This window comes from Choloepus didactylus, chromosome 24 (assembly GCF_015220235.1).
Source record: "Choloepus didactylus isolate mChoDid1 chromosome 24, mChoDid1.pri, whole genome shotgun sequence".
Taxonomy (NCBI): Eukaryota; Metazoa; Chordata; class Mammalia; order Pilosa; family Megalonychidae; genus Choloepus; species Choloepus didactylus.
In genome coordinates this window covers 3,082,183-3,107,107 of record NC_051330.1, presented here as the reverse complement: position 1 = coordinate 3,107,107, position 24,925 = coordinate 3,082,183, and the positions used below count along the sequence as shown (strand labels likewise).

General features: G+C 43.2%; 3 protein-coding genes across 5 annotated transcripts in view; 2 read left to right on the top strand and 1 right to left on the bottom strand.

The window, feature by feature from the left end:
• LOC119520038 (immunity-related GTPase family M protein-like) overlaps positions 1–20,527 on the top strand; it is a 215,708-nt gene extending 195,181 nt beyond the window's left edge. For both annotated transcript variants that reach the window (XM_037817793.1, XM_037817794.1), the window contains exons 2-3: positions 14,532–14,615; positions 17,542–20,527. In XM_037817793.1, coding sequence (XP_037673721.1) covers positions 14,613–14,615; positions 17,542–18,330 — 792 coding nt within the window. In that variant the 5' untranslated portion in view covers positions 14,532–14,612 and the 3' untranslated portion in view covers positions 18,331–20,527. The remainder of the gene's footprint in view (positions 1–14,531; positions 14,616–17,541) is intronic.
• The window catches only part of LOC119520029 (immunity-related GTPase family M protein 1-like), a 379,546-nt gene that overhangs the window by 243,848 nt on the left and 110,773 nt on the right, over positions 1–24,925 (bottom strand). The window lies entirely within an intron of this gene.
• The window catches only part of LOC119520033 (T-cell-specific guanine nucleotide triphosphate-binding protein 2-like), a 51,777-nt gene that overhangs the window by 1,518 nt on the left and 25,334 nt on the right, over positions 1–24,925 (top strand). The gene's annotated exons all lie outside the window — the stretch shown is intronic.

Here is a 24,925-nt window from a genome sequence, read left to right as displayed (position 1 = left end):
GTACTAAGTGTGTGCACACAGAGCATGTGTGAGTGTGTGGGTGTGTAAACATGCATCAGAATAAGTGTGAGAGTGTGTAAGCACACTGCGTGTCTGAAACTGGCCTGCCAGAACACAGTAGAAGCAGAAAATCATCCTTGAATCAATCTCTAACTCCTGGTGTATTGAAGCCTCTGGAACAACCTGATTTTGTTGATGAAATAATGATCAGTGGTTAAGCCATAGCCTTGAAGGGTAGCAAATACTTTGAGGAGACATCTTCCCTGCATCCTCAAAATGGGGCCAATTCCATAAGCTTAATTTCACAATTTCAAAAGAAAGACACTTACTTTGTATATGACCTTGTGCTCTCTGGCCTGATGAGGTCAGTCAAGTCTCAAACACAGACAGACATCAACAGGGGAAGGTTACTGTTACCTGCCTAGTCTCTTCCTGGTCATGAAGAATTTACTGAAAGCCATGAAGGATGAGAATATTATTCCCATTTGTAGAATGGAAGAGGGGGAGGCCTGGTGAGGTCTGTAAGCTGTTCCATAGTGTATCCTTGCTTTTCAAATGCCCTGACAGAGAAAAATTCAAGGTGATACGAGCATGTGGTGGGTTGTGGGCAGATGTAGATGATCAGGGAGAATGGTCTACGGGCTGCTGCCCAATTACTCTCCTTTCTGGCTGACATGGACCCAAGGGAACCCCTGATTAGAACGTTAACCTTTTTGTAGATGCAGATAAGGACAATGTTCAGTGGAAGCAGAATACATAAGCTATTCCAAATCTAGAAGAACACCATTGGTGAGTGTAAGACAGTTAAGTCAACAGACAGGCAACAAAGCCAAGTGGGCAGGTATGGAAGGAAAGTTTTATTTGAGAGAAACCTTAAGCTGGCCCCTGCTGGCAGAAACGCTGCTCGGAGGGGACAGCGTGCAGTTGGGTGGTGGGATTCTCTTTATTTGGCCTTTCATCTGCTAGGAGGTTACATGGTGTTTTGTACATATAAGATCTGTGATGTTTGGCCAGTAGGGAATTGTAGTAACTTATCTTGTAACTTTTGGCAATGCCTGGTTTGCAGATTCCAGCAGGAGAGGCGAGACAGGGAGGGAGCAACTTGTGTGAAGTGGGGGAGAGAAAGGAAGGGTGATGGACTTCTAATAAAGACAGTAAAGTTGTGGCCCAAAATGGGAAAGGAAGTGGAAGAAGCAGGAATAAGCTCTAGCAAGGACACTAAAGCAGGGAGGGAAGGACGGAGACAAGGAGAGGAGTGGCAGCCACAGATCGTCTGGCTTCACATTAAAAGAAATGCGGGAAGGGCTCAGGACTCAGATCTGACATTCCAGACTCCTTTCATTGTATTTTGCTGGGGGGCTGGGATGGTGATCCTTTTTCCATAACTGCTTCCAGCTGACTGAAGGCGTAGAGATGTCTCTAGCAGTAATTTTGTGGCAGAGTCTGGTAGTGATGAGCTTGCTGCATGAGTAGTGTTGCTTGCAGTTTGCTTGGTTGTTGTCTGGATGGTTCTGCAAATAAAATTTACTAGGAGCCCTGAGGCAAGGCCCCACAAGCAAATAAAAAACAAGATTAGTATTAAGGGGTTGCAAGGGGTATAAGGATAGCGTGGAGCAGCAGAGAGAAGTAAGCAAAGAAACTTTCAAGCTAAGATGGATTATTTGCTGCATTTTTTTTTTTTTTTTTTTGCTCATTTTATGATGTTTATGTTTTATTTTACAGTTTTTAGACTTTTATGTTCCTGGCCACTTGTATTTATGTAAAAACAGCAAGTTTTATTAAGCAAAGCACAGGTTTTCCTGTTTTAGCAGCAAGAATATGTAAGGCTCATTTGTTTTGTAGCACCATGGACTTTTGTTAAGTTTTATGGCTTTTTGTACTATACTTAATGCTACTATAATTTTATTGGGACTTTTATGCTTTAGCTTTGGCAGACAGTTTATTACTTGGATTTGAGCACCTAATGCTTGAGTATGAGATGTTTTATTTACTCCCACTATGGGACAGATTTTAGAGGAGAAAGGGCTGGAGTGAGAGGTTAAGACAGAATAAGTGGCTTCCATATTAATTAAAAAATTAACAGGGCTTGACGATCTTGATGATATTTGGTGAGATCTGTCGGAAATAAAGCGGTACCTGTAAGGGAATAAACGCTCTCTCGGTTCTGGAGGAGAAAAGAATTTATTTACGATCTTGCAAGATGGGGCGTCCAGCCAAACATGCGGAAGGCTGGCACCCCAGAGGAAGAGAATGGCGATCTTTAAATCTCCTACTCCTAATTCGCAAGTCCCTCCCCTGTTTCCCCATTGACTGGGTACTACAGAGGTTACAGCCTATCCGAGAACACTAACTAATTCATCTTTTGAGATTTTAATTTGTACAGCCAATCCCAGAGAGCCAACTAGCTCATTATTGAGATTTTGAACTGATTAGACAAGCCCCCCCCAAATTTTTATTTTATTTTATTTTATGCTGTGAGTTCCCACCTCTGATACTACCTCATGTCTCTTTACATCAGGCAGATTCTCTCTTCTCTTTGTCTGGGGCTTGTTTAAACTGGTTTTGCCTCCATTTCCCTTATTCCATGCTGTCTCTATGTGACAACGAAACTTATTCCTTTCTTACAGATTCAGGGAGTTATTTGTTCTGGGCCCCGTTAGTCCTGGTTAGGGGCAGCCAACAAGGGCTTCTGGGGAGGCCTCACTCCCCCTTTGGGGCTCAGTGCACGCTCAGGCCCAGGGTTCTGGCTCCTGTCCCGGGACAGGGCCCTGAAGGTTTTAGGTTTTCAGGTTTTTTTTTTTTTTTTTTTTTTTATCCTTGGGGACACTTTCATCTTCAGTGCCCTGTTCTTTGTATCCATGATAGGTTCTGCCCCGGAGTGCCCTTTAGGCAGCTGATTATTATTTACAGTTAAACCTATGAGACTTGCCTCATTCTGGTCCCTCTTGCTCTCTTACTTTTTTTTTTTTTTTTTGGTAAAAAAAAATTAATTGTTATATGTTATTAAAGCTAAGAGTGCCATTTTGTGGTTATTTTTGTTGTAATTTGTACTGGGGTTAAGCATTGTTATAATAAAGGATGCAGCCCACAGCCTGCTGTGGAAAATTTTATCTTGATGCTTTACCTTTTTTTTTATTAGGGTGTATTAAGGTTTTAAAATTTGTACTAGAGTATGAACAGTTTTTAATAACTTAATAAATTAAGAAAAGCTGATAATTGAGTACTTATATTCTGCTGTGATTATATTTGGTACAATTGCAAATGAAGGAGGAGTTACTATATTAAGTTTGCTATAATTAATAGCTATTTGTTAAGTACCAGTAGGTTTCTTTATTGGCTAGACTGGGCTAATAAATGGTTCCGGCAGCTCATATTGATGAGGCACTTTTTGATTAGGAGGCACCACTACTGCAGCAGTAGCTCTTTTGCCCTCCTTTTTTTTTTTTTTTCTGGAGGATCAGGGTGTTCAAGTTCCTGTTTTAACCCTTTGTTAGACTAGAGGTTGAACATGCTTATTTTTTTCAGTTTTAATTTTCCAGTTAGACAGGGGTTTACATTTTAGGGTTCCAGTTAGGGAAAGTTAGGCATTTAACTCGCTGTTTGGGCAGCTACTGCCCTTTTATTTTAGTGTATTGGCATGCTAGTATTTGTAAATTTTTATTTACAGTGTTTTTAATTCTGCTTGGGTTAATTGCATATTTTTTTCTTGTTGTTGTCAAGGCTTTTTGTAGCTGAACGCCCAGCTTTTAAGAATAGCCAGGCATTATTAAGCAGTGATATCACTAGTTGTTTTTTTTTTTAAACCATTTTTTTAACTTTGTCCAAAGAAATAAATTTTCCTTTCTGTCTCTCATTTTTTTTTTATTCTGATAAAACCAGTCTTTTTTTTTTTTTGGTAAACTTTTTGCAAATGTTTGTATCTATTTAGGTTTTGTTTCTTATTTTTTTTTTCTATTCTGAAACAACCAGTTATTTACAACAAAATTACCTTTTTTATTTCTTCTAACAAACATTCTTTATACTTTTTATAGTTAAGTTACTAAAACAATTTTGGAAACAGTTGTTGTCGGAAATAAAGCGGTACCTGTAAGGGAATAAACGCTCTCTTGGTTCTGGAGGAGAAAAGAATTTATTTACGATCTTGCAAGATGGGGCGTCCAGCCAAACACGCGGAAGGCTGGCGCCCCAGAGGAAGAGAATGGTGATGTTTAAATCTCCTACTCCTAATTCGCAAGTCCCTCCCCTGTTTCCCCATTGACTGGGTACTACAGAGGTTACAGCCTATCCGAGAACACTAACTAATTCATCTTTTGAGATTTTAATTTGTACAGCCAATCCCAGAGAGCCAACTAGCTCATTATTGAGATTTTGAACTGATTAGCCAATGCCCCCCCCCCCAAATTTTTATTTTTTTGCTGTGAGTTCCCGCCTCTGATACTACCTCATGTCTCTTTACATCAGGCAGATTCTCTCTTCTCTTTGTCTGGGGCTTGTTTAAACTGGTTTTGCCTCCATTTCCCTTATTCCATGCTGTCTCTATGTGAAAACGAAACTTATTCCTTTCTTACAGATTCCCTCCTCTTTCTTTTTTAAACACTTTTAGTTTTCACATTTTAGATTCTCAAATTTGCTAAGGGCTTTTTCACATTCCTCATCATACGGATCTTTTTTATTTTTGATTCTAGTGGTTTTGATGGGTTTTTGAACTAGCCTTTGAGCACACGGGATTATGTAGCACCCAGCTGTTATAAACATTTTGGCTGGAATGATAAGGAAAATTAAAATAGATGTTGCAATTCCTTTCCATTTCTCAAACCAATTTTCCAACCATTCTATGAGTGGGTTGTTAATGCTAGAATTCTTTTCTAGTTTCTGAAATAAGGCTGTTAAGCCTTGTAGGGCTTTGGTGATAGTTCCATTAGGCGCGGTATTATAGGGGATGAATGTGCGACAATATCCCCCAACTATAGCACAGACGCCTCCTTTTTCAGCTAGCATCATGTCTAGGGCCATTCTGTTTTCCCATGCCATTCGGCTAGTGGCATCTAACTGTTCTGCTATTTCTTTAATGACATCCCTGGTATAGTTGATAAATTTTAGCTGATGATTGACATTTTTATTGATGGTGACCCACCAGAATAAGGACGATTTAAATTCTGCAGCTAATTGATTTTTAGCTTTAAACTCATTAGGAACTTTCTGGGGAACCCCTATACTATCTACAAACATTTTTTTTATTGAAGGAACTAGGTACACTTTGTACATTTTTCTTTTCTCCTTTGCCTTGGGTTGGTACTTTATTACTTTCAAATGCCAAGGTAAATGAGATAGCCAATTGAACCAGAGCACAGGTTCCTCCCCACCTTTCAGGTAGTGTTGGCCAGGGGATGCCCTTCCCACAGTACCACCAGAGGTCTGCTCGGGGTATAGTTAGGCTGGAGAAGTTGCCAGTACTATCCTTGCTCACATTCCACACCTGTGTACACAGAGCCATGGTACCAAGATCCTGGAGCCCTTCTTCCCATCTGGAGAGACAGGCAGAGTGGTTTCCGGGACCAAGGTGAGACGCTGGTATGGCTTTGACACTTCCCTCCTGGACTGGAGGGAAAAGGGAGGACAACGTACTACAACTTTCACCAGGAGTAGCATTTTGAAAGAGGAGTGTTATACATTTAAACTCCCTTTCATGCTTTTTCATCCCCAAGGGGAAGGGCATAATCTGAACAGTGGGTTGTTTGGTTGTACAAGCATAACAGTCACTTCTGTTTAGACTCTGGATGGTATGTTTGCCCCATTCTACCCAGGCATTTGTATTTCCATAACCTGTCTCTATTTCTGTGGTTTGCTTTAAGTCTTTGGTCTTAAGTGTTCTAATGACCTTGGGGTCAATTTGAACTGGAGAGTTAAATTCCAGCCAAGTTTCCCTTAATGGTTTTTTCCTCCAACCTGGGTAAGACCCATCCCTCATACTGTGTGGTCCACCAAGCAGTGTTCCAAGAATAACAGGGGTTAGGTGTCTCATAAGTTATACTCTCAAATGTTCGCCCCCCAACAATCTTGCTTTCTATTTGAACAGTCTGCTTACATAAATGCTTATATTCCTCACTCAGTTGTTGCTGACGTTTTAGATTTTTACAGCTCATTACTTGACAAACATCAAATTGTACAGTTTGAGACTTTAAGCCTTTGACTACACTTATAACCAGCTTAGCAGAACCTGTTACTCCTTGAATATAGAACATTATGATCAGTATAAGCAATTTCATCATTAAGCTATACACAGAGCACAATGCAAACATAGGGTTTAATCCAGCCCTTCCTCCCTCCTAGTATGTTCTTTCAACTGTTGCCTATTTAAAGTGATCCTTAGGGGATCTGAGGTAGGAGTCACTTTCCAGGATTCAGGTTGAGATGCTGGATACTTATCGTCTCGTTCAGGCACCGGTCCCTTCACTCGTGTGTAATGAGTCCAGCCTCTTTCTGCCGTTCGGACTGCCGTCTCAGTTGTCAGCAAGACCTGATAGGGTCCTTCCCAGATCGGTTGAAGTTTGGATTCTTTCCACGACCGGATCAGAACCCAGCTGCCAGGCTGATGTCGATGGGCAGCAAATTCAAGAGGCGGGGTCTGAGCCAGCAGTCCACGGTGCCTGAGAGATGATAAAGTAGAAGACAAGGCCAGTATATAATTCTTAAGAAAAAGATCTTTTGTGTCTAGGGAGGGGAGCTCTCCAGTCCACCTGGGGAAAGGCAAACCAAAAAGCATTTCATAAGGGGAAATTCCCAGTTCTTTTCTAGGGGCAGTCCTGATTCTTAGTAGAGCTATAGGTAAGCACTTGATCCAAGGTAACTTTGTTTCCAAAACTAATTTAGAAAGATGTTTCTTTATGGTTTGATTCATTCTTTCCACTCTCCCAGAGGATGGTGGATGCCAGGGAGTGTGGAAGTCCCAAGTGACACCCAGGCTTCTCATGACATTTTGCAACACACGGGAGGTAAAGTGACTGCCATTATCAGAGTCTATATTTTCCACTAACCCATAACGGGGAATGATTTGTTCAAGGATAACTTTAGAAGTTCCCAATGCTGTAGCTGAGGATAGAGGGTAGGCTTCCACCCATCCAGTGAGGTGGTCGACAATTACCAAAATATATTTTAAACGACCGATTGGGGGCATTTCAGTGTAATCAACTTGAATGCTCTGGAATGGTCTCAGGCCTGGCTCTCTTCCCCCTTGTACCTGTTTTCTTAAAACCTTTTTATTAATTTTCTGACAAATTATGCACCGCTCACAGATTTGTTTAGCAACTGTATAAAGGCCTACACATCCAAATTGTCTAAGTACTACATCACACATGGCTTGTACCCCCCAATGACTCCCCTGGTGTAGGACTGCTAATATCTCCCTCATTATTTGTTTATTTAACATTTGTCTGCCATCTGGGAGAAACCATTTCCCCTGATCATTTAAGGTTGCTCCTAACTGTTTCAACTCTTTTACTTCTTTGGCAGAGAATGTAGGGACCCCAAATTCCTTAGGGATAGAGGGTATTAGGATCATTATTTTTAAAGGGGGGTAGAGAGAGGCCTCCTTAGCCTTTTCATCAGCCAACCTATTGCCTTTTGCCTCAAAAGTAGGTCCCTTCTGGTGTCCATTTATATGCACCACTGATATTTCTCTAGGTAAGAGTAGATTGGTTAATACTTGTTTCACCAATTCCCCATGAACCAGTTCTTTTCCTTTGCTATTGATTAATCCCCTTTCTTCCCAGATCTTTCCAAAGGTGTGGACTACCCCAAAGGCATACTTAGAGTCAGTGTATATTGTACCATCCTTTCCTTCTAATAATTTGAGGGCTTGATTTAGTGCATACAATTCACAAGTTTGAGCTGACCACTTATTGGGCAATCGGCTAGCTTCTTTTACTTCACAAGTTATCCCATCCACAACTGCATAGCCATTGTGCCTTTCTCCTTCTAGGACTTTGGAGGATCCATCTATGAACAGTCTTTCCCCCGAGTGCAGGGGAAGATCCCTTAGGTCAGGTCGGACTCGAGTTTGGTATTCAATTAGGTCTAAACAGTCATGCTCAGGGGTCTCTACTTGCCCAGGCCCCTTCCAGAGGAAGGAGGCCGGGTTTAGGCTATGATCTGTTGTTAAGACCAAATCATCTTTTTCCATTAGGATTGCTTCATATTTTAAGATTCGAGAATCAGTTAACCATTTCCCTGCCCTTTGAGACAGAATAGTTCTCACTTAATGAGGAGGACTAACTACTAATGCCCCTCCAAAGGTTAATTTCCTGCTTTCTTCTACTAAAAAGGCAGTTGCTGCAATGGCTTGAACACACCCAGGCCACCCCCTAGAGACTGGATCTAAAACCTTCGAAAGGAAAGCCACCGGCCTTCTTTGGCCTCCCCAGATTTGGGTTAGGACCCCCAAAGCTGTTCCCTTATCTACTGTAACAAACAGGTGAAAGGGTTTTTCGAGGGAAGGAAGTGCTAGAACAGGAGCTTGCACCAGTGCCTGCTTGAGTTCATTTAATGCCTTTATTTCCACTTCCTCCCATTCTATCTTGTCAGGCTCTTCCTCTAGTAATTTTTGGTATAGCTCTTTAGTTCGAGATGCAAAAGAATCTATCCACAATCTACAGTACCCTACCAATCCCAGGAATTTTCTTAGCTCTCTTTTTGTTTGAGGAAGAGGCAACTCTACTATGGCCTGGATTCTTTCTGGATGGATTTTTCTTTTTCCTTCACTTATGAGGTGGCCTAGGTACTTAACTTCCCTTGCTACAAATTGCAGTTTACTTTTAGATACCCTTAATCCTTGTTCCCCTAAAAAGTTCAGTAGATTTTTCGTAGCTTGAGCCACCACTTGCCTTTCTTTACCTGATATTAATAGATCATCTACATATTGCAGAAGGGTGATTTCAGGTGGGACTGAAAATTTTTCCAGTACCCTCTCTAACTCTTGCCCAAAGAGATTGGGGGACTCCGTGAAACCCTGAGGTAAGATCGTCCATCTGTATTGCTGCTTTCGCCCATTGAAGGGATCTTCCCACTCAAAGGCAAACAGGTCTCTACTTTCTGGATCAAGGGGACAGGCCCAGAAGGCATCCTTTAAATCTACTACACTAAACCACTTATGATGGAAGGGAATTTTACTCAGGAGAGTGTAAGGATTAGGAACTACAGGGTGTCGAACCTGGACAATTTTATTAATGGCCCTTAGATCCTGCACCATTCTCCAGCTACCATCTGGTTTCTGAATGGGGAGAATGGGAGTATTAAAAGAGGACATACAGGTTTCCAAGAGTCCATCCCAAAGGAGACCCTCAATGATGGGTTGGAGTCCCTGTCTTCCTTTAAGAGGAATAGGATATTGTTTCTGGCACACGACCTCCCCTTCCTTTTTTAACTTGATTTTAATTGGGGGAATTTGCAACCCTCCCCTGTTTCCTTCTTTTACCCATACCTCCTCCTTAATGTCTCTTTCATCTTCTTCAGTGAGCAGGGCCAAAACCTCAATCCGTCCATTCCTTACCTCTAAATCCAGTCCCATAGGTATTATTAGGTCTCTTCCTAATAAATTACTCCCAGCTTCTGGGATGTGCAACAAGGGAGCTATGATTTGATTATTTTCCCAACAAATGTTAGTAGGTTCAAGAATGGGAACTTTAAATCCCTCCCCTTTTACCCCTGTGACGGTGAGGGAACTGCCAGAGAGCCTGGCCCCCTTTGGAAGATGATTTACAGAGGAGCAAGCTGCTCCAGTGTCTACCAAGAATGTAATTTCCTCTTGATATGGGCCCACCTTTAAATTTACTAAAGGCTCCCGGTGGGCTTCTGAGATGAGGAGCCTCTGACTCTCCTAGTCTTCAAAATTCATTAGCGGTATAACTCGACCCTCCTTCTGTAAGTCTGGGCACTCCCTTTTGAAATGGCCAGGCTTTTCACAATGATAACACCCTGCAGAGTTCTGCATTTTCCTTGCTCCTTTTTTTAAATCAGCCCAGCCCCCTCCCCTATCTCGCCTCTGTCTGCATCCCCCATTTCCTGTTTCTAATCTTTTCTTGACCAAGTGGTCAACAGTGGCTATCATGACTTTAGCCTGCTGCTTTTGTTTTTCGTCCTCCCTTCTTACAAATACTTTCTGTGCTTCCCTTAATAACTCCTCCAATGGCTTATTCATCCATCCATCTATTTTCTGAATCTTTTTCTGAATATCAGGCCAAGATCCCTTCACATAGCTGACCTTTAACATTCCCTGGGCTATAGGGTCTTCAGGATCCATACCTGAATATTTCCTTACTTGTTCTCTCAATCTTTGTAGATAAGCAGAGGGAGACTCATCTTTCTCTTGATTTACCTCAAAGGCCTTATCCAAATTTTGAGATTTGGGTACCGCCAATTTTATTCCCTCTACAATGAGGTCTCTGAGATCCTTCATTTGTGCCCTATCCTCTTTATCATTATTATCCCAATCAGGGTCAGTATTTGGAAATTTTTGCTCTGCTGCCATCACCCCTTGCCCTGGCGGGTGTTGCCTTTCCCATTCTTTCATAGCAGCCCCTCTTATCATTCCTCTCTCCTCTTTTGTAAAGAGGATGTTTAATATGGACATAAGTTCAGACCACGTGTATAGGCTAGAGCCTAGGAACTGATCTATTTGCTCAGCCAGCCCCATTGGGTCCTCTATTAGCAATTTCATCTCCTTCTTAAAATTTCTTACTTCTGCACTCGTTAATGGGGCATTTACATACCCGACTTCCTTTGGCCCCATAGGCACCTCCCTCAAGGGGTAAAGGGATTTAACGGGGTGATGTTCCCTTACTCTCTTTCCTTCAAGAGTTTTTGGAAATGGAAAATTCTGTACATCCTTTTTGCACTGTGTTAATTCTTTCCTCAACCATTGATGGGTCATATCTGGTGGGGCAGTTGGCGCCGATGGGCCTCCTGATTCCCCTGGAACCTGTGCGGACCTTATTAGGTCCTCAGACTCTAACAATCTCTGCCCTGGGGGAGGAGGGGAATAGTAGGGAGGAGGAAGGCTTAATAAGGGGTCCCAGGGTTTAGATTCTACCAACTTATCTTCCAAGTTTGGGTTTTTATCTTTCACAAGGTAAAGGGGAGTTTTTTTGTTCTTTAGCCAGCACGTGGCATAATCAGACTCCTCCTTAGAAAAGGGTTTCTTCTCATTAACATAAATTACAAGGTTGGCACAGAGCCAGTCCTCCTCTGACCCATACTTTGGCCAGAATACGTCTGGCGGTGAAATGCTTTCTTCAGTCCAAATGTAACAACAGTATTTAATCATTTTCTTTTTGTCCTTTCCCTTGGTCCGATCGCTATCGGTCCAATATTTTAACATCCTACCTAGTGGGCTATCTGGAGGGATGTCCCCGAGGGACTCTATAGGTGCCCCCTTTTCTTCTTCCCCGGCCGGCCAACTGCCTCTATTTCCCATCCTGAGTCTTGTCTGGGCTTCTTTCTCTCAGTTCCTTTCGCTTCGTCTGTCTCTGGCCATTTCCCTCGCGGGAGAAGGGAACCGCAGATTGAGACTCCGCACTCGCTTCGTGCAGTATGTCGCACGTCTCAGTCACACACAAGCAGCTCCAGACTCATCAGGAATTCCCGACCACCAAGGCAATTTATTACTTTCCTTACCTTGGTCCGTGCACGGAGTTGCCTGGTCAAACAGAGGCAAGCCCTTTCCCCCTTTTCTCATCCACAACCGGCAGATCCAAGCGTCTGGTCTCGGGCCCTTTAGCTGCCGGAGATGGGCCCCCAATGGCGGAGTCCGAGACCGCTCAATCAGCGGGGTGCGCCTTCCCTTTGTCCACCTCGGGGGTCCCCCTCCGAAGCTTTGGATCCCGGACGAGCCCCCAAGTTGTCGGAAATAAAGCGGTACCTGTAAGGGAATAAACGCTCTCTCGGTTCTGGAGGAGAAAAGAATTTATTTACGATCTTGCAAGATGGGGCGTCCAGCCAAACACGCGGAAGGCTGGCGCCCCAGAGGAAGAGAATGGCGATGTTTAAATCTCCTACTCCTAATTCGCAAGTCCCTCCCCTGTTTCCCCATTGACTGGGTACTACAGAGGTTACAGCCTATCCGAGAACACTAACTAATTCATCTTTTGAGATTTTAATTTGTACAGCCAATCCCAGAGAGCCAACTAGCTCATTATTGAGATTTTGAACTGATTAGCCAATGCCCCCCCCCCAAATTTTTATTTTTTTGCTGTGAGTTCCCGCCTCTGATACTACCTCATGTCTCTTTACATCAGGCAGATTCTCTCTTCTCTTTGTCTGGGGCTTGTTTAAACTGGTTTTGCCTCCATTTCCCTTATTCCATGCTGTCTCTATGTGAAAACGAAACTTATTCCTTTCTTACAGTTGTCAAGCAAGCATTTTACAACATACTATTATACATTTTTTTAAACAATCGGTTATTTCAGACAGAACTAGTTTCCTTTTTCCTTGAATGAAAGCATTCCTTATACCTTTTACACTTAAGTTACCAAAAAAATTTGAGAAATTGTTGTTAAGCAGGCACTTTATAGCATACTATTAACATTAAAATTAAACTTGTCAGAATAATGTTAAATTTTTAAAACACTCCAGTTTACACATTATTGAAACAGTAATACACAATCTTAACAAGAATTGACAGCACTTGACAAGAGAGGGAGAGAGAGGGAAAGAAGGGAGATTGGTAAGGTTTGTTGAAGAGGTTGTAATGACTAAAGACAGAAGGAAGATGCTTGTTACAGTTTTGGGAGAAGGAATGAGTATTTGGGCTTTTAATTCAGTATGTTTTTTATTTAGGATTGGCTTGGGGCAGCGTGGAAGGATAAGGAATGACTGGGTAAATACGTGGTTGTTAACTGAGCCGGGCAGAAGTGGGAGAGCACAGCAAGCGGTCCTTGTGTGTATAAGAAATGAAATCGGCTTACCTGCTACCGAGACAGTTACCCGCGGTTTCCTGTGTGAGATTGTTGCAGGACTTTTTGCAGTTTTCAGGCACCTTCAGTTTTCTGCTGCTAGTTCCAGAACCTCCAGGAGATTAAAGTTGAGGGTTTGGACATTGAGTAGCTCAGTACTTGGGCCATTTGCATTTAAACAGACTCCCGGGGGTGTTTGTCTTAAGGGCCTTTTTACATTTTAATTGTTAAGAGACCTTAAGCCTAGATCAATTAGCTCTCTGATTAGTGGGGTTTCCTGCTGGGCTGTCTGCATTCTCTCAGGCACTGCAGTGGCTTTCTCTGGCTTATCATTTCTGTCCTGTTTATTTAAGGTGTCTGCATGACTGTGAGTTGCTAGCTATGCTTGATCCTTCTCTTTGGGGGTGAGGCAGGTAGAGAGAATGACATAAAGATTTTGCCCGGTGAGGTTATAGAACACAGTAATGTATTGAAATTCTTTAAGAAATTGGGTAGGGTTAGTAGAGTATGAGCCTAGGTGCTTTTTATTTTGGGAAAGGTCAGAGAGAGAGAAGGGGACATAGATGGGGATGGACCCCTCCTGTCCAGACACTGCTCATGAAGGGAGGATGGGCTGAGGAGTTTTTAAGGAGGCTGGAAACAAGTGAGGGGGATAGAGAAGAGGCTTTTGGGGAAGGGGAGATCAGAGAAGTAGAATTTGGAAGGTGGAGCAAGAAGAGTGGGAGTTGGTCTGAGGCTTTTTTCAAAGAAAACTTGGACATATGCAACTTTACTTTGCCGTTTGTTGACAGAGTCTATCAATGTTAGTGAGAATTTGGGGAGTGAAGGTCCCATTTTCAGGCCACTTAGAGCTATTGTTTAATTTGTGTTGGGGTCAGACAATATTGCACTAATAAATGAGCCATTTGGGCTTAAAGCGTATGCTTAATTGACCCCGTGCTTTCCTAAGGCAACCTCCGGGGTGTCCTGCGGTGGGACAGAGGACATGTTGCCCATAAGGAGACCTGAAGGTCGCCTGAGGGAAATAATGAGCTTTAAAGCCCCGAGGACATGAGGTGAACAACACAGGCATCTCCCCACATGTGTCCCTCTGGAGTCCCGGAGAAGGAAATCAGCCCCGGATGGAACCCAGAGGAGGGACGCCCCCACTGCCTCCTGGTACCCTGGCATTTCTCTACCTAACGTTAGGATTTTCGGTACTGCAGTGGAGGAGAAATTCAGGGCATATGAAGATTACTTACCCCCAGGCTGGATACTTAGCCAATGTTGATGTTTAAATGGCAAAGGAAAGGTGTGTTACTTCATCTTCCCGGGTTTTTGGCACCATATGTAAGGTAGTTTAGTTCAAAAGATGGGCAACAAAGCCAAATGGGCAGATGTCAAAGAAAAGTTTTATTTGAGAGAAGCCTCAGGGGGGCCCCGGCCAGCAGAAAGGCTGCTCAGAGGGGAAAGCGTGCGGTCAGGTGGTGGGATTCTCTTTCTATGGCCTTTCGTCCACTAGAGTTTTATATGGTGTTTTGGACATGTAAGATATGTGACTTTTGGCCAATGGGGAATTACAATAACTTGTCTTGTAACTTTTGGCAGTGTCTAGTTTGCAGATTCCAACAGGAGAGGCGAGACCGGGAGGGAGCAACTGTGTGGCCGGAAGTGGGGCAACTGAAGGGGATGGTAAGAATTTCTAATTTCAGTAAATCAGTGGTGTGAAATGGGAAAGGAAGTGGGGGGGAGCAGTGATAAGCTCTAGCAAAGACACCAATGCTGTGAAGGGAAGGGAGGAGACAAGGAGACCAGAGGCAGCAACAGGTGGTCTAGCTTTACATTAAAAGAAATGCAGGAAGGGCTCAGGACTCAGACCTAACAGTGAGGTCTGGATCTGCCACCCTGGAATTCACACAGCAACTGTCCACCTGGTGCAGGGCAGATGTGGACACCTCCCGGGGGATCTCCATGCCCCCTGGGCCACTGTTATCCAGGGAACCTGCTGTTTGTTGTGAATGGTCAAGATAGGACACGAAAAGGCTGGGAGGTACCAGAAAAAGGGAGGACACTCTTCAGAAATTAGGAAAAGCTAAATTGATTTCAACCTTCCCCATTTCCTTCTGCCTCCCCTGATGACACCCACCTGTCCCTCCAAGACAAGCCTGGTGAGCCAAACGCTCATACTCACAAGTGCTGCAAACATAGTATGTGAAACTGACTGATAAGAGGCAGGAACAAAGGTGGGATTAAGGAGCAGATGGTTATCCTGGCACCACAGAGCTCCCTTCCAGCTGGTCACTGCCCATTCTAGAATGTTCCCAGCCTGGGCCAAGCCCAGGGCTCATTCTCCTCAACTCCAGCCAACATTGCTCCTTCATGCAACCACCCCCTGCCCCACCATGCTATCCCCTCACCTAGCTCAGGGCAGTGGGCACTTGCCTTCAGGTGGAGGCACTGTCCTTGCCATCCTGTGGCACCAGCGTCCTTTCACAGGGACCCCAGGTGGAGGAGCTTGACAGTGTACTGTGTGCACAGGCCTCAGGGGCTGACGGTCTCATGCAGATGGGATCATCAGTGATGGTTGCATTTTCATGATCTCTTACTTTGAATTCTTGGCATTTTTATCTGATAATTTATTAGGTATTTCCATCTGTTAATGTGTGCAAAGTCCTTACCAAGGGTTTTGAAAAGTGAAGATGCTTTGTTCTGTTTCCTTTACAATTGCAAATCAGTATTATTCTTCTTGTTTTTAATGTGGTGTGGATTGGTAGAATGAGAGAAAGAAGGCAGTGGTTTCTATATTTTCCAAAAATTAAGAGAAGGGACTTTCAGGGAGAAGGTCTTGGCAAATGGTGCCAATAAAAGAACAGAGATGAAACAAAAGGAAACACCTCAGTATCCAGCAAAAACGAGGACACAGAGCATAGTAATCTGTATTAAGCAATCTTGTCTGCCTCTTCCACCAAGTCAGAAACGCGGAACTACTCCATGGGGTTCAAATCGGATCCCTTACTCATTTGTTGTGTAATTTGGGGATAAATTATTACCTGTAAGACTCTTTCTTCATCATTAACCAGTAATAATATTATTACTTACCCATTAGAGTTTAGGGCAGATTAAATGAGATAATGCGTGTTCAGGACACAGCACAGACAGACTCACAGACACAAGACCTTAATATCCCGTGGTAAGAGGTGAGAGGCCAGAGGGAGAAGAAGAGGAAAGCCTCCCTCAGAGGTCCTACTGAGAGATTTCAGCCAGCCCTGCAGAGAGATTTGAATGGACTCTGTGATGTGATAGTAACACTCTCCCCTCTGCAAGGAGCACAAACTGTGTCCTCGGGAGCTTGTCCCTGGTGCACGTGGCCAAGCAGGTCCTCCGATCCTGGGTGTTCTGAGGTCCTTTCCCTCCTCGGAGAAGCAGCATCCTGAGGACTCTGGGAGGTGAAAGGGGGTGTGTCATGTGTCCCAGAGGGGCTGGGGGACAAGGAGCTACTATATAAGACCTATGGGTGCCTGTGAAACTTTAACCATGGATGGGACATGAGGTCTTCTGAGGCAATAACCTGCGCAGTGAGATGTGGGGATGGTGTCCCCAGAAACTTTATAGGAAGATCCAGGTGGGTCTGGCCATAGCCCCTCAGAGGACAGAGCGTGCTGTGGAGGAGCCACAAGGCAACTACTACTCAGCCAAGGAAGTGATCTTGAAACTAAAGATTTTAAAAAGTGTTGATCACACAAGAGAAGACAGTAGGAGACTCTTAGGAGAGAATATCAGCAGTCTCTCCCAGCTCGTGTGATTGTGAAAGCCCATCAGTCAGGCTGCAACCTGGAGTAGAATCCACCAGGTAACCCAACCACTTCTCTCTTCTAATCCTGCCCACACAGTGCTTCAGAGCACATTACAGTGGTTCAGCCAACCAGGAAATGAGACCTTTACAAAGAGCTTTAATACTTACGTAAATAAATAGTAATGTACAAATGTAAGTGCTGATTTAAAAATAAGTAGGAGATTATATGAAAAGCTTGTTAAGCGGAAATAGAAAGCCCTTCACGTGCTGAAGGAGATGAGGGTCAGGCACATATAAGGTATGGCAAGCACTGGTGAAAGTTATCTAAAATTTTCATGGGAATGTATTGAGGAATGAGAAAAAAACACTTTACAGTGATAAAAAATAAAAAATTCGTGACTGAGAAAGTAAAATGCAGTGAGAAATTTTAGTGCTTAGAAATGAATCATTCCATATGAAAAGCCCCCCATAAGCACCTGCTCCCTCTGCCCATTGGGGCATTTCAAATGGTCATCCCCTCACCCAGTGAGGTTAGACGGGGGACGGGTGCTCACCCACCGTGGATGACCTGCTGCCCCAGTCCACTTGCACCCACTGTCCCACCTTGGGGCTGACCCTTGGCCCAGCAGCTGCAGAATATTCCTCATGGGTCCTCCCCACAAGCCAGAGGGCTGTGCACATCACCAAATAGCACGTTTGCTTGCTTTGTTTGTAATCTTTGCTGCCAGCTTGGTTTTGGATCTAAAACCCTGGGCTTAAGCTGTCAGATTTCCTTGCTTTCCTGTGTGCTTGACCATCTTTACCCGGCACTTCCTACTTCTTCAGGTCACTCCACTGCTCACAGACATGGAAGAGTCCCCACTGTCCCCTCACACTCCGTTATCTGCATCCTTCCCCTCTGTTATGAAACACCATTTGGGCAGCTGCATTCCAGCTGAGGCAGAGGCCTTGAGAATTGAGAAAACCTGGACAGATGGGAAGTTGCCAGAGATGGTTTCTCTGGTCACAGAGACTGTGAGGACAGCGTCCTGCACACCTGTGAACGTCGCAGTGATGGGGGACTCTGGCAATGGCATGTTCTCCTTCATCAACGCACTGCGGGGCATCGGGCACAAGGAGGAGGCCGCGGCTCCCACTGGGGTGGTGAGAACCACCCTCACTCGTGCCTCCTACTCATCCTCCCATTTCCCAAATGTGCTGCTGTGGGACCTGCCCGGCACAGGGGCTACCACCCAAAGCTTGGAGAATTATCAGCAGGAAATGCAGTTCAGCCTGTGTGATCTCTTCATCGTTATCGCATCTGAAGAGTTCAGCATGAATCACTTGAGGCTTGCCAAGACTATCGACTGCATGGGAAAGAAGTTCTATATTGTCTGGACCAAGCTGGACAGGGACCTCAACACGAGTGCCCTCAGGGAGGGAGAGCTCCAGCAGAATATCCGAGGAAATATCCTGGAAAATCCCCAGAAGGAGTGGGTGTGTGAACCCTCCATATTCCTGGTCTCCAGTCTTGACCCTTCTTTGCACGACTTCCCAAAGCTTCAGAACACATTGCAAAAGGATTTCACCAACCTCAGGTGCCACGGTCCATTCTTAAATGCATCCCCTTCTTAGGTAAATTTGTCATTCATTATTTTAGATAGCTGAAACAAAAACAGTTCCTCATGATAGTTGTTGAGGACAGCAAGACCATCCTGAGTAAAGTCCTGAAGGTCTCCTTTATTGCAGGTGAAGGCCAACTTGGGAAGAGTCCAACAGGCTCATTCACTGGGATTCTTTTCTCAGCAGGATACTTTTTTCTCCACTGGAAGAGACAGACATTTGACTTAACATTCTCTGCTTATTTCTAATGCTTGTAGATTGCTTGAAAACAGTTATGAAAATTTTTTATCCTTCTACTGCCAAATACAGTACGCAAGTGTTTGTTGAAATCATTAAATATGTTTCCTTGGATTGCAATATAGAAATTTTCTTTCAGTTAAAAATATCAAGTTATGTCCTGCTCAGTCTCTCTTTTTTTTCCTAATACATTAATGTTAACATCATTTCTCCTCATTAATGTCTTTTCATTCACTCTTTTCTGTTCCTTTTCTCTTTCCTTTCCCTCAACCTGCTGAGAAATAGTCAGTGATACAGTGGGTTACTTTACAACTTTAAGGACAGCTGGACAGTGTGGTTGAAACTGTTCTTTAGAATCTGTGGGGTGATGGGGCTGGGATTCCCAGGCAGTCAGCAAAGCTGCCTCAGAGATGCTTATCCTTCCCTCCATTCTCTTTCAGGTGCCTAAAATCCATCAATATATTCAAAGGTAAAGCAGGCTTTGCATTAGGGTCGTGACAGGCAATACATGGCATCAACCAATTGAGGAATAAGAGGGGAATTTAATAAGGAGGGTATTTGCAAAGATGTGGGCAGGTGTAGGAGACCACCAAGAGAAAGTGTTTACCCCTGAGTGAACAACAGCGGGGAGTGACCTTTGCAGGCCTGAAAGGTCAGGGAGAGGAGCAGGTTGTTGGAACCTGGAGATGGCAGCGGTAGACAGGAGCTGTCACCTCAGTAGACTGAGGTCCCCTAAACCTGCCCCTTAGCAAGGGAAATGGGGATAATCAAATGCCTGACCTTGAGGTCTCCAGCCAGTGCTGCCCCTGGGCCAAATCCAAACATAATCCAGAGGGAGAGAGACCGCATTTATATAGCCTATGTGTGCCAGCCTTTTTGGATACTAAAAGGGTGGAGAAGGTGGATTTGGAGTATAAAGTAAATTAAGCATGAGAAAGTATTGAAAATAATTGCAAAGCGATTGCAATGACACTAGTACCAAAAGGACAATGACCAATTAAAAAAGCAAACATGGACAATTGTCACACAAAGTGGAAAGCATAGCTGATCGCTCAGGCTCTTTGAGAGCATTTTTCCATTCAGTAATACACCTTTACAGTCATAGCCCTGAATGAAATGTCGGCATCCCCTTGCTGGTCCTGCCTTAAGTCCATAGCAAAACTACTCGTCCCCGTTCACACGCAGCCCCTGCAACGGCTCCTTCTTCACCGGTGTGTGTCCCAGGTCATTCACTGATCAAGGGAGCAAGACAAAGAGCTAGTTTTCTTCACCTCTGTCATCCTGACCTCACCCCAAAATACATGATCCCATCAATGTCACAGATATATCCCCCCCTGCTCACCGCTTCTCAGCTCGGCAGTTGCAATAGTTTGCCCCTTTGCATCCCTCCAAATGTTCCCCACAACACCCTGGATGTGTTTATCTAAACTTTATGTATGAACAGTGACCAGACATCCAGGGAGGCCTTGGAAAGTCCCAGGTTTCAATTATTTTCAATGTTTCCTAATTTGGGAGATATATTTTATGGACCCCTTATAAGTTTCACTACCCTGTTTAGTGCCCTGACATGGCAGTGTCCTATATGCTTAATGAATTAATAAAGAACCTCCTTGTGTGATTGCAGTTGTAAGAGGAAGGCAAGGGACATGCATGACACCAGAAGGAAAGATAGAGGGTAAAGTCTGGGATTGTATAACACAGCAAACCCTAGAGTGGCCAGTGATGGTTATCAGGTGTACAGATACAAGAATGTTTGCACATGAGGGAAAACAAGTGAATGTCAACATACCAAGGGCTTGAAAATGGGACGGTTTAGGGGGGAAAATATATTCAGTGCAAACTAGACTCCACAATAAACAGCAACATTGTAATATGCTTCCATTAATTTTAATGAAGGCAATATACAAAAACTAAATGTCAATAAGTGGAGGACGTAAGGGAAGGTATGGGATTCTTGGTGGTGGTGTTTTTGTCTGACATTTTCACTATTTTATTTTACATTTTTCTCATTTCTTTTTAAATTTTTTTTATCTTCCATTTACTTTTTCTTGTCTTCTTTCTTTGTGGAAGAAATGGCGGTGTCCTCATATAGATTGTGGTGGTGAATGCATGACTATGGGATTATACCTAGAACCATTGATTGTTTAATTAGGATGGATTGTCTGGTGTGTGACTTAAACTGTTTAAAATATCAGAGGGATACAAGTGGGGGGAAATGTGGAGAGAGGTGTGTTCCTACTCACTGTTGGTGGGAAGTAGGATGGTGTAGCCCATCTGGAGGGCAGTGTGGTGGTTCCAGAGGAAGCTAAGATGGGGATGCCAAATGATCCTGCAACACAATTATTAGGTATATACAGCCACATGATTTTGCATCCCCATTGGTGTGAATATACTTGGTCGTAATGAGAACAGGGACATGAATGGACATTTGCACACTGGTGTTTATGGTGGCAGTATCCACAATTTGCAATGGATGGGAGTGACATAAGGGTACACTGACTGATAAATAGAATTGTGAACTATGGTGTATAAATAAAATGGGATATTGAGTGACTGCAAGAAGGAATGACATTATGAGACATGCAACTAGGTGAATGGACTTTGAAGACAATATGTTGAGTGAAATAAGCCAGAAATGGAAAATACAAAGATTATAATGCCACATTAATATGGATTAATTATAACATGCAAGCCCTGACATTTGAATTTGAAAGCATAGTTGATCAGGGGAAGGCTTGTTGTAAAGGTTCTTAGATTGTAAGCTCTTACAGCAGTTAGATCTATTCCTGAGTTGCAATGGTTATTTCTAAATTCTGAGATGATGAGCTGTTTGTGTATAACCTGGTTGGACACTGGAACTTTGGGAATCTGTGTGACACCTGAGACTTAGAGACAGACTTTGGCAGCTATGAATGTCAGTAGTACCCCATAGAGCAACTGTTAAAGAAACTCTAAAAGACATCAGACTTCAGTTAGTGACATGAATGAAATGAAGTTGGTTAGGACTAAGGTAAATCAGACTAATGGGTAAAGGATGATGTTGATTTTGTTTTAAAACTTCAACTTCTATGTGAGACCAAAGGAGGAGAGGTTTCCTTCATATAGAATCTCTATTTTCTGTAGCACACTAGACAATTTAACTAGTATGGTTAGTTTATTCAAAAACCATAGTTACATGGAATCTTGAATAGGGAATGAGAACTGTTTGGTTTCTACAGCATAGTGTGAAGTCCTGATACAACCCAGAGTAATCTGTCCAGAGAATAAAAAAGTATCTGCAAACACCCCTTGTGGGACTGGGGAAAATGTGGATGTATTAAACTTACCCATCTGAGGAATTCCTGATATTCTCACAAGCATTGGGGACTACCAATTTAGATGGAGGAATGCTTGATCTTGGGGCTGCCCTTATGAAGCTTGTTTCTGCAAAGGAGAGGCTTAGTCAACTTACAATTGTCCCTAAGCATCTATGCCTCAGAACCCCTTTTGTTGCTCAGATGTGGCCTCTCTCTCTAAGCCAACTCTGCAGGAGGACTTGCTGCCCTCCCCCTTATGTGGGGCATGACTCCCAGTCATGTAAATCTCCCTGGCATTGTGGGACATGACTCCTGGGGATGAGCCTGGACCCAGAATCATGGAATTGAGAAAGCCTTCTTGGACCAAAAGGGGGAGGAGAAATGAAACAAAATTAAGTTTCAGTCACTGAGAGTTTCAAATGGGGTTAAAAGGTCATGCTGAAGGTTATTCTTATGCATTACATAGATGTCCCTTTTTAGTATTTACTGTATTAGAATAGGTAGAAGGAAATACCTGAAATTGTTGAACTGTAACCCAGTAGCCTTGATTCCTGAAGAGAATTGGATAACTATATAACTTATATGGTGTGAGCATGTGACTGTGAAAAATTTGTGTCTCACACTCCCTTTATCCAGTGTATTGACAGATGGGTAGAAAAATGGGAACAAAATGTACATGAATAATAGGGTGTGTGGGGGGTATGGGATATTTTTGGTGTTCTTTATTACCTTTATTTTAATTTTTATTCTTATTTTTTTGTGTAATGAAAATATTCAAAAGTTAATTGTGGTGATGAATGCAAACTATATTTATGATATTGTGAACAATTCATTGTACAATTCAGATGATTGTAAGGTATGTAAATATATCTCAATAAAAATGCATTTAAAACTAAAAGGAAAGCAAGAACCTCCCTGCCTGTCTCTCCCCTCATTTCCCACCACTTTTCAGCTTGTGCTCTTTGTTCCAACAGCAGCAGTCTACCTGTGGCTCCCCAGAGGTACCAAGCATTTTGTCACTCTGTGTCTTTTTCTTCTCCTTACATGTAAGTCTCTTCCCTCTGCCATTTGCCCAGCTCACGCTAACCCATCCTTCAAAATGTAGGTTAGCTATCATTTCATCCATGGAAGCCTTCTCTGATAACTCAGACTGGGTCAAAACCTTTGACTATTTCTCCAGCTCTCAGCACAACAGTCTGTAGAACATGATAGTAACTAAGTGGGCAATCTGCGCATTTGAGGCTCTGAAGCATCTCTGAGACCATATACACTGGTGTCCCTGATCCAAGTCCAGGTTGAGTTGGAGAATAAGATCCCCACCTGGGTTTGGTAATTGGAAAGTATGCAATTATGTGACAATAAGAAGCAGAACAATACGGCTGAATGTTGAAGATGGTCCCAGTTTCCAAGTTCCTTGAGTAACTTGGGATTTCAGACCAACTGCCCATGTGCCTTCCATGAGAGTGTAGAAGTAGCTGAGGTAGGGGCTTGGTTCTGGGGTGAGGAATGAGGGGCTCTAATCAATACAGTCCAAGCCTGAGATAGTGACACAACCATGCACATCCCAGCAGATACAGGCATGGTTAGAAAACCACACCTGTGGGTCAGACATGCCAACAACACGGCACCACACAATCACTCAACTTAGGTGCAACCCAGGGGAAAGGGAAATGGGAAACCCTGAGTGTGGTAAATTTTCCCAGAATTCCTTCATGGGATGTGGATTCAAAATAGAAATTAAATTCCAGAATAGGAAGAAAATTGAGAAGCAGGCTCAGATTTCTTACTTCTGTTATTCATATCTACATCCCCATCACCCAATCACCATGTGTAACCACATGTTTCTTGAACTGCACTCCTCATATTCTACAAAAGGGCACCTCCACCCTGAAAGCAAGCATGGTTCAGGGGGAGAAAAGAAGGGTGGGGAAAACATTCTACTGCCATCCACTAGAATGGGGGAAGGAGATGGAATTTCAAGTGAAGGGGGTAAGGAAAACTGCACGTGTGTTGTCCGGGGATGTGTAGGATGCAGAGCCGATGGACTTCTGGAGTCATGTTGGAAAGACTGTATAAGTCTTATGTGATATTAGGTGGGAAAAAATGTTTAAACACAGACAGGGTTTCTGTAATCAAAAGAAATAAGTGCTAACATTTAATGGAATTAACAATTCATAACCTTAAAAACACTTTAGTCCAATCATAGATTTTTGGTTTGCTCAAACTTCCAGAATGGAATATACCAGAAATGTGTTGACTTTTCAATGAGGATTTATTAGTTAATAAATTTAAAGTTACAAGGCTGTGTAAATGCCCAAATTGAGGCATAAACAGGAAGATGCCTTCTCTGAAGAAATGCTGCTGGCATTCAGGACACCTCTGCCACGTGAGAGCACGTGTGGCCGACATCTGCTGCTCCTTCTCTCCAGGTTTCATGGTTTCCAGCTTCTAGACTCACTGGTTTCCTCTCTCGGCTTCTATGCCTGTGTTCTTCTCTCTCTGCTTCTCCAGGGCTTTTCTCTGTGCTCCATGTGTTTCATCTCTCTACATCGTTGTGTGTTTTATCCTCTCATAAAGGACTCCAGTAACAGGGTGAAGACCCACCTTGACTGGGCTGGGTCACATCTCAATTGAAATAACCTAACATAAAATCCCACCTCCAATAGGCCTGGACCCAAAGGAATGGATTAAAAGAAACTGGCCTTCTCTGGAGTGCATAACAGCTCTAAACCACCATGCATAGCTGAACAAAGAATGAAAGAACAGAGCTGAACTGTACTTTAGAGACACAAGGTCTTTGATTATTCAAAGAGCAGTCCTAAATTATCATTTCATGATGTAAGATAAATTGAGTTGAAGAGTGCTTACATTCAATTGTCATATAGGCACTGTAACAAAGTCATTTATCCAAATGGGACCAAGTTCCTAATTGAAAAGTTTGCATCTTCCAATTTCTTCAATAAAGTAAATGGAGTTTCTCTGTTTTTTGTGGTTATGCATCACTTATGGTATGAAGATTCTAATGTCAAAATTTTTCACAATATAGTGATGACTTTAGTTAACTCCAAAAGTTG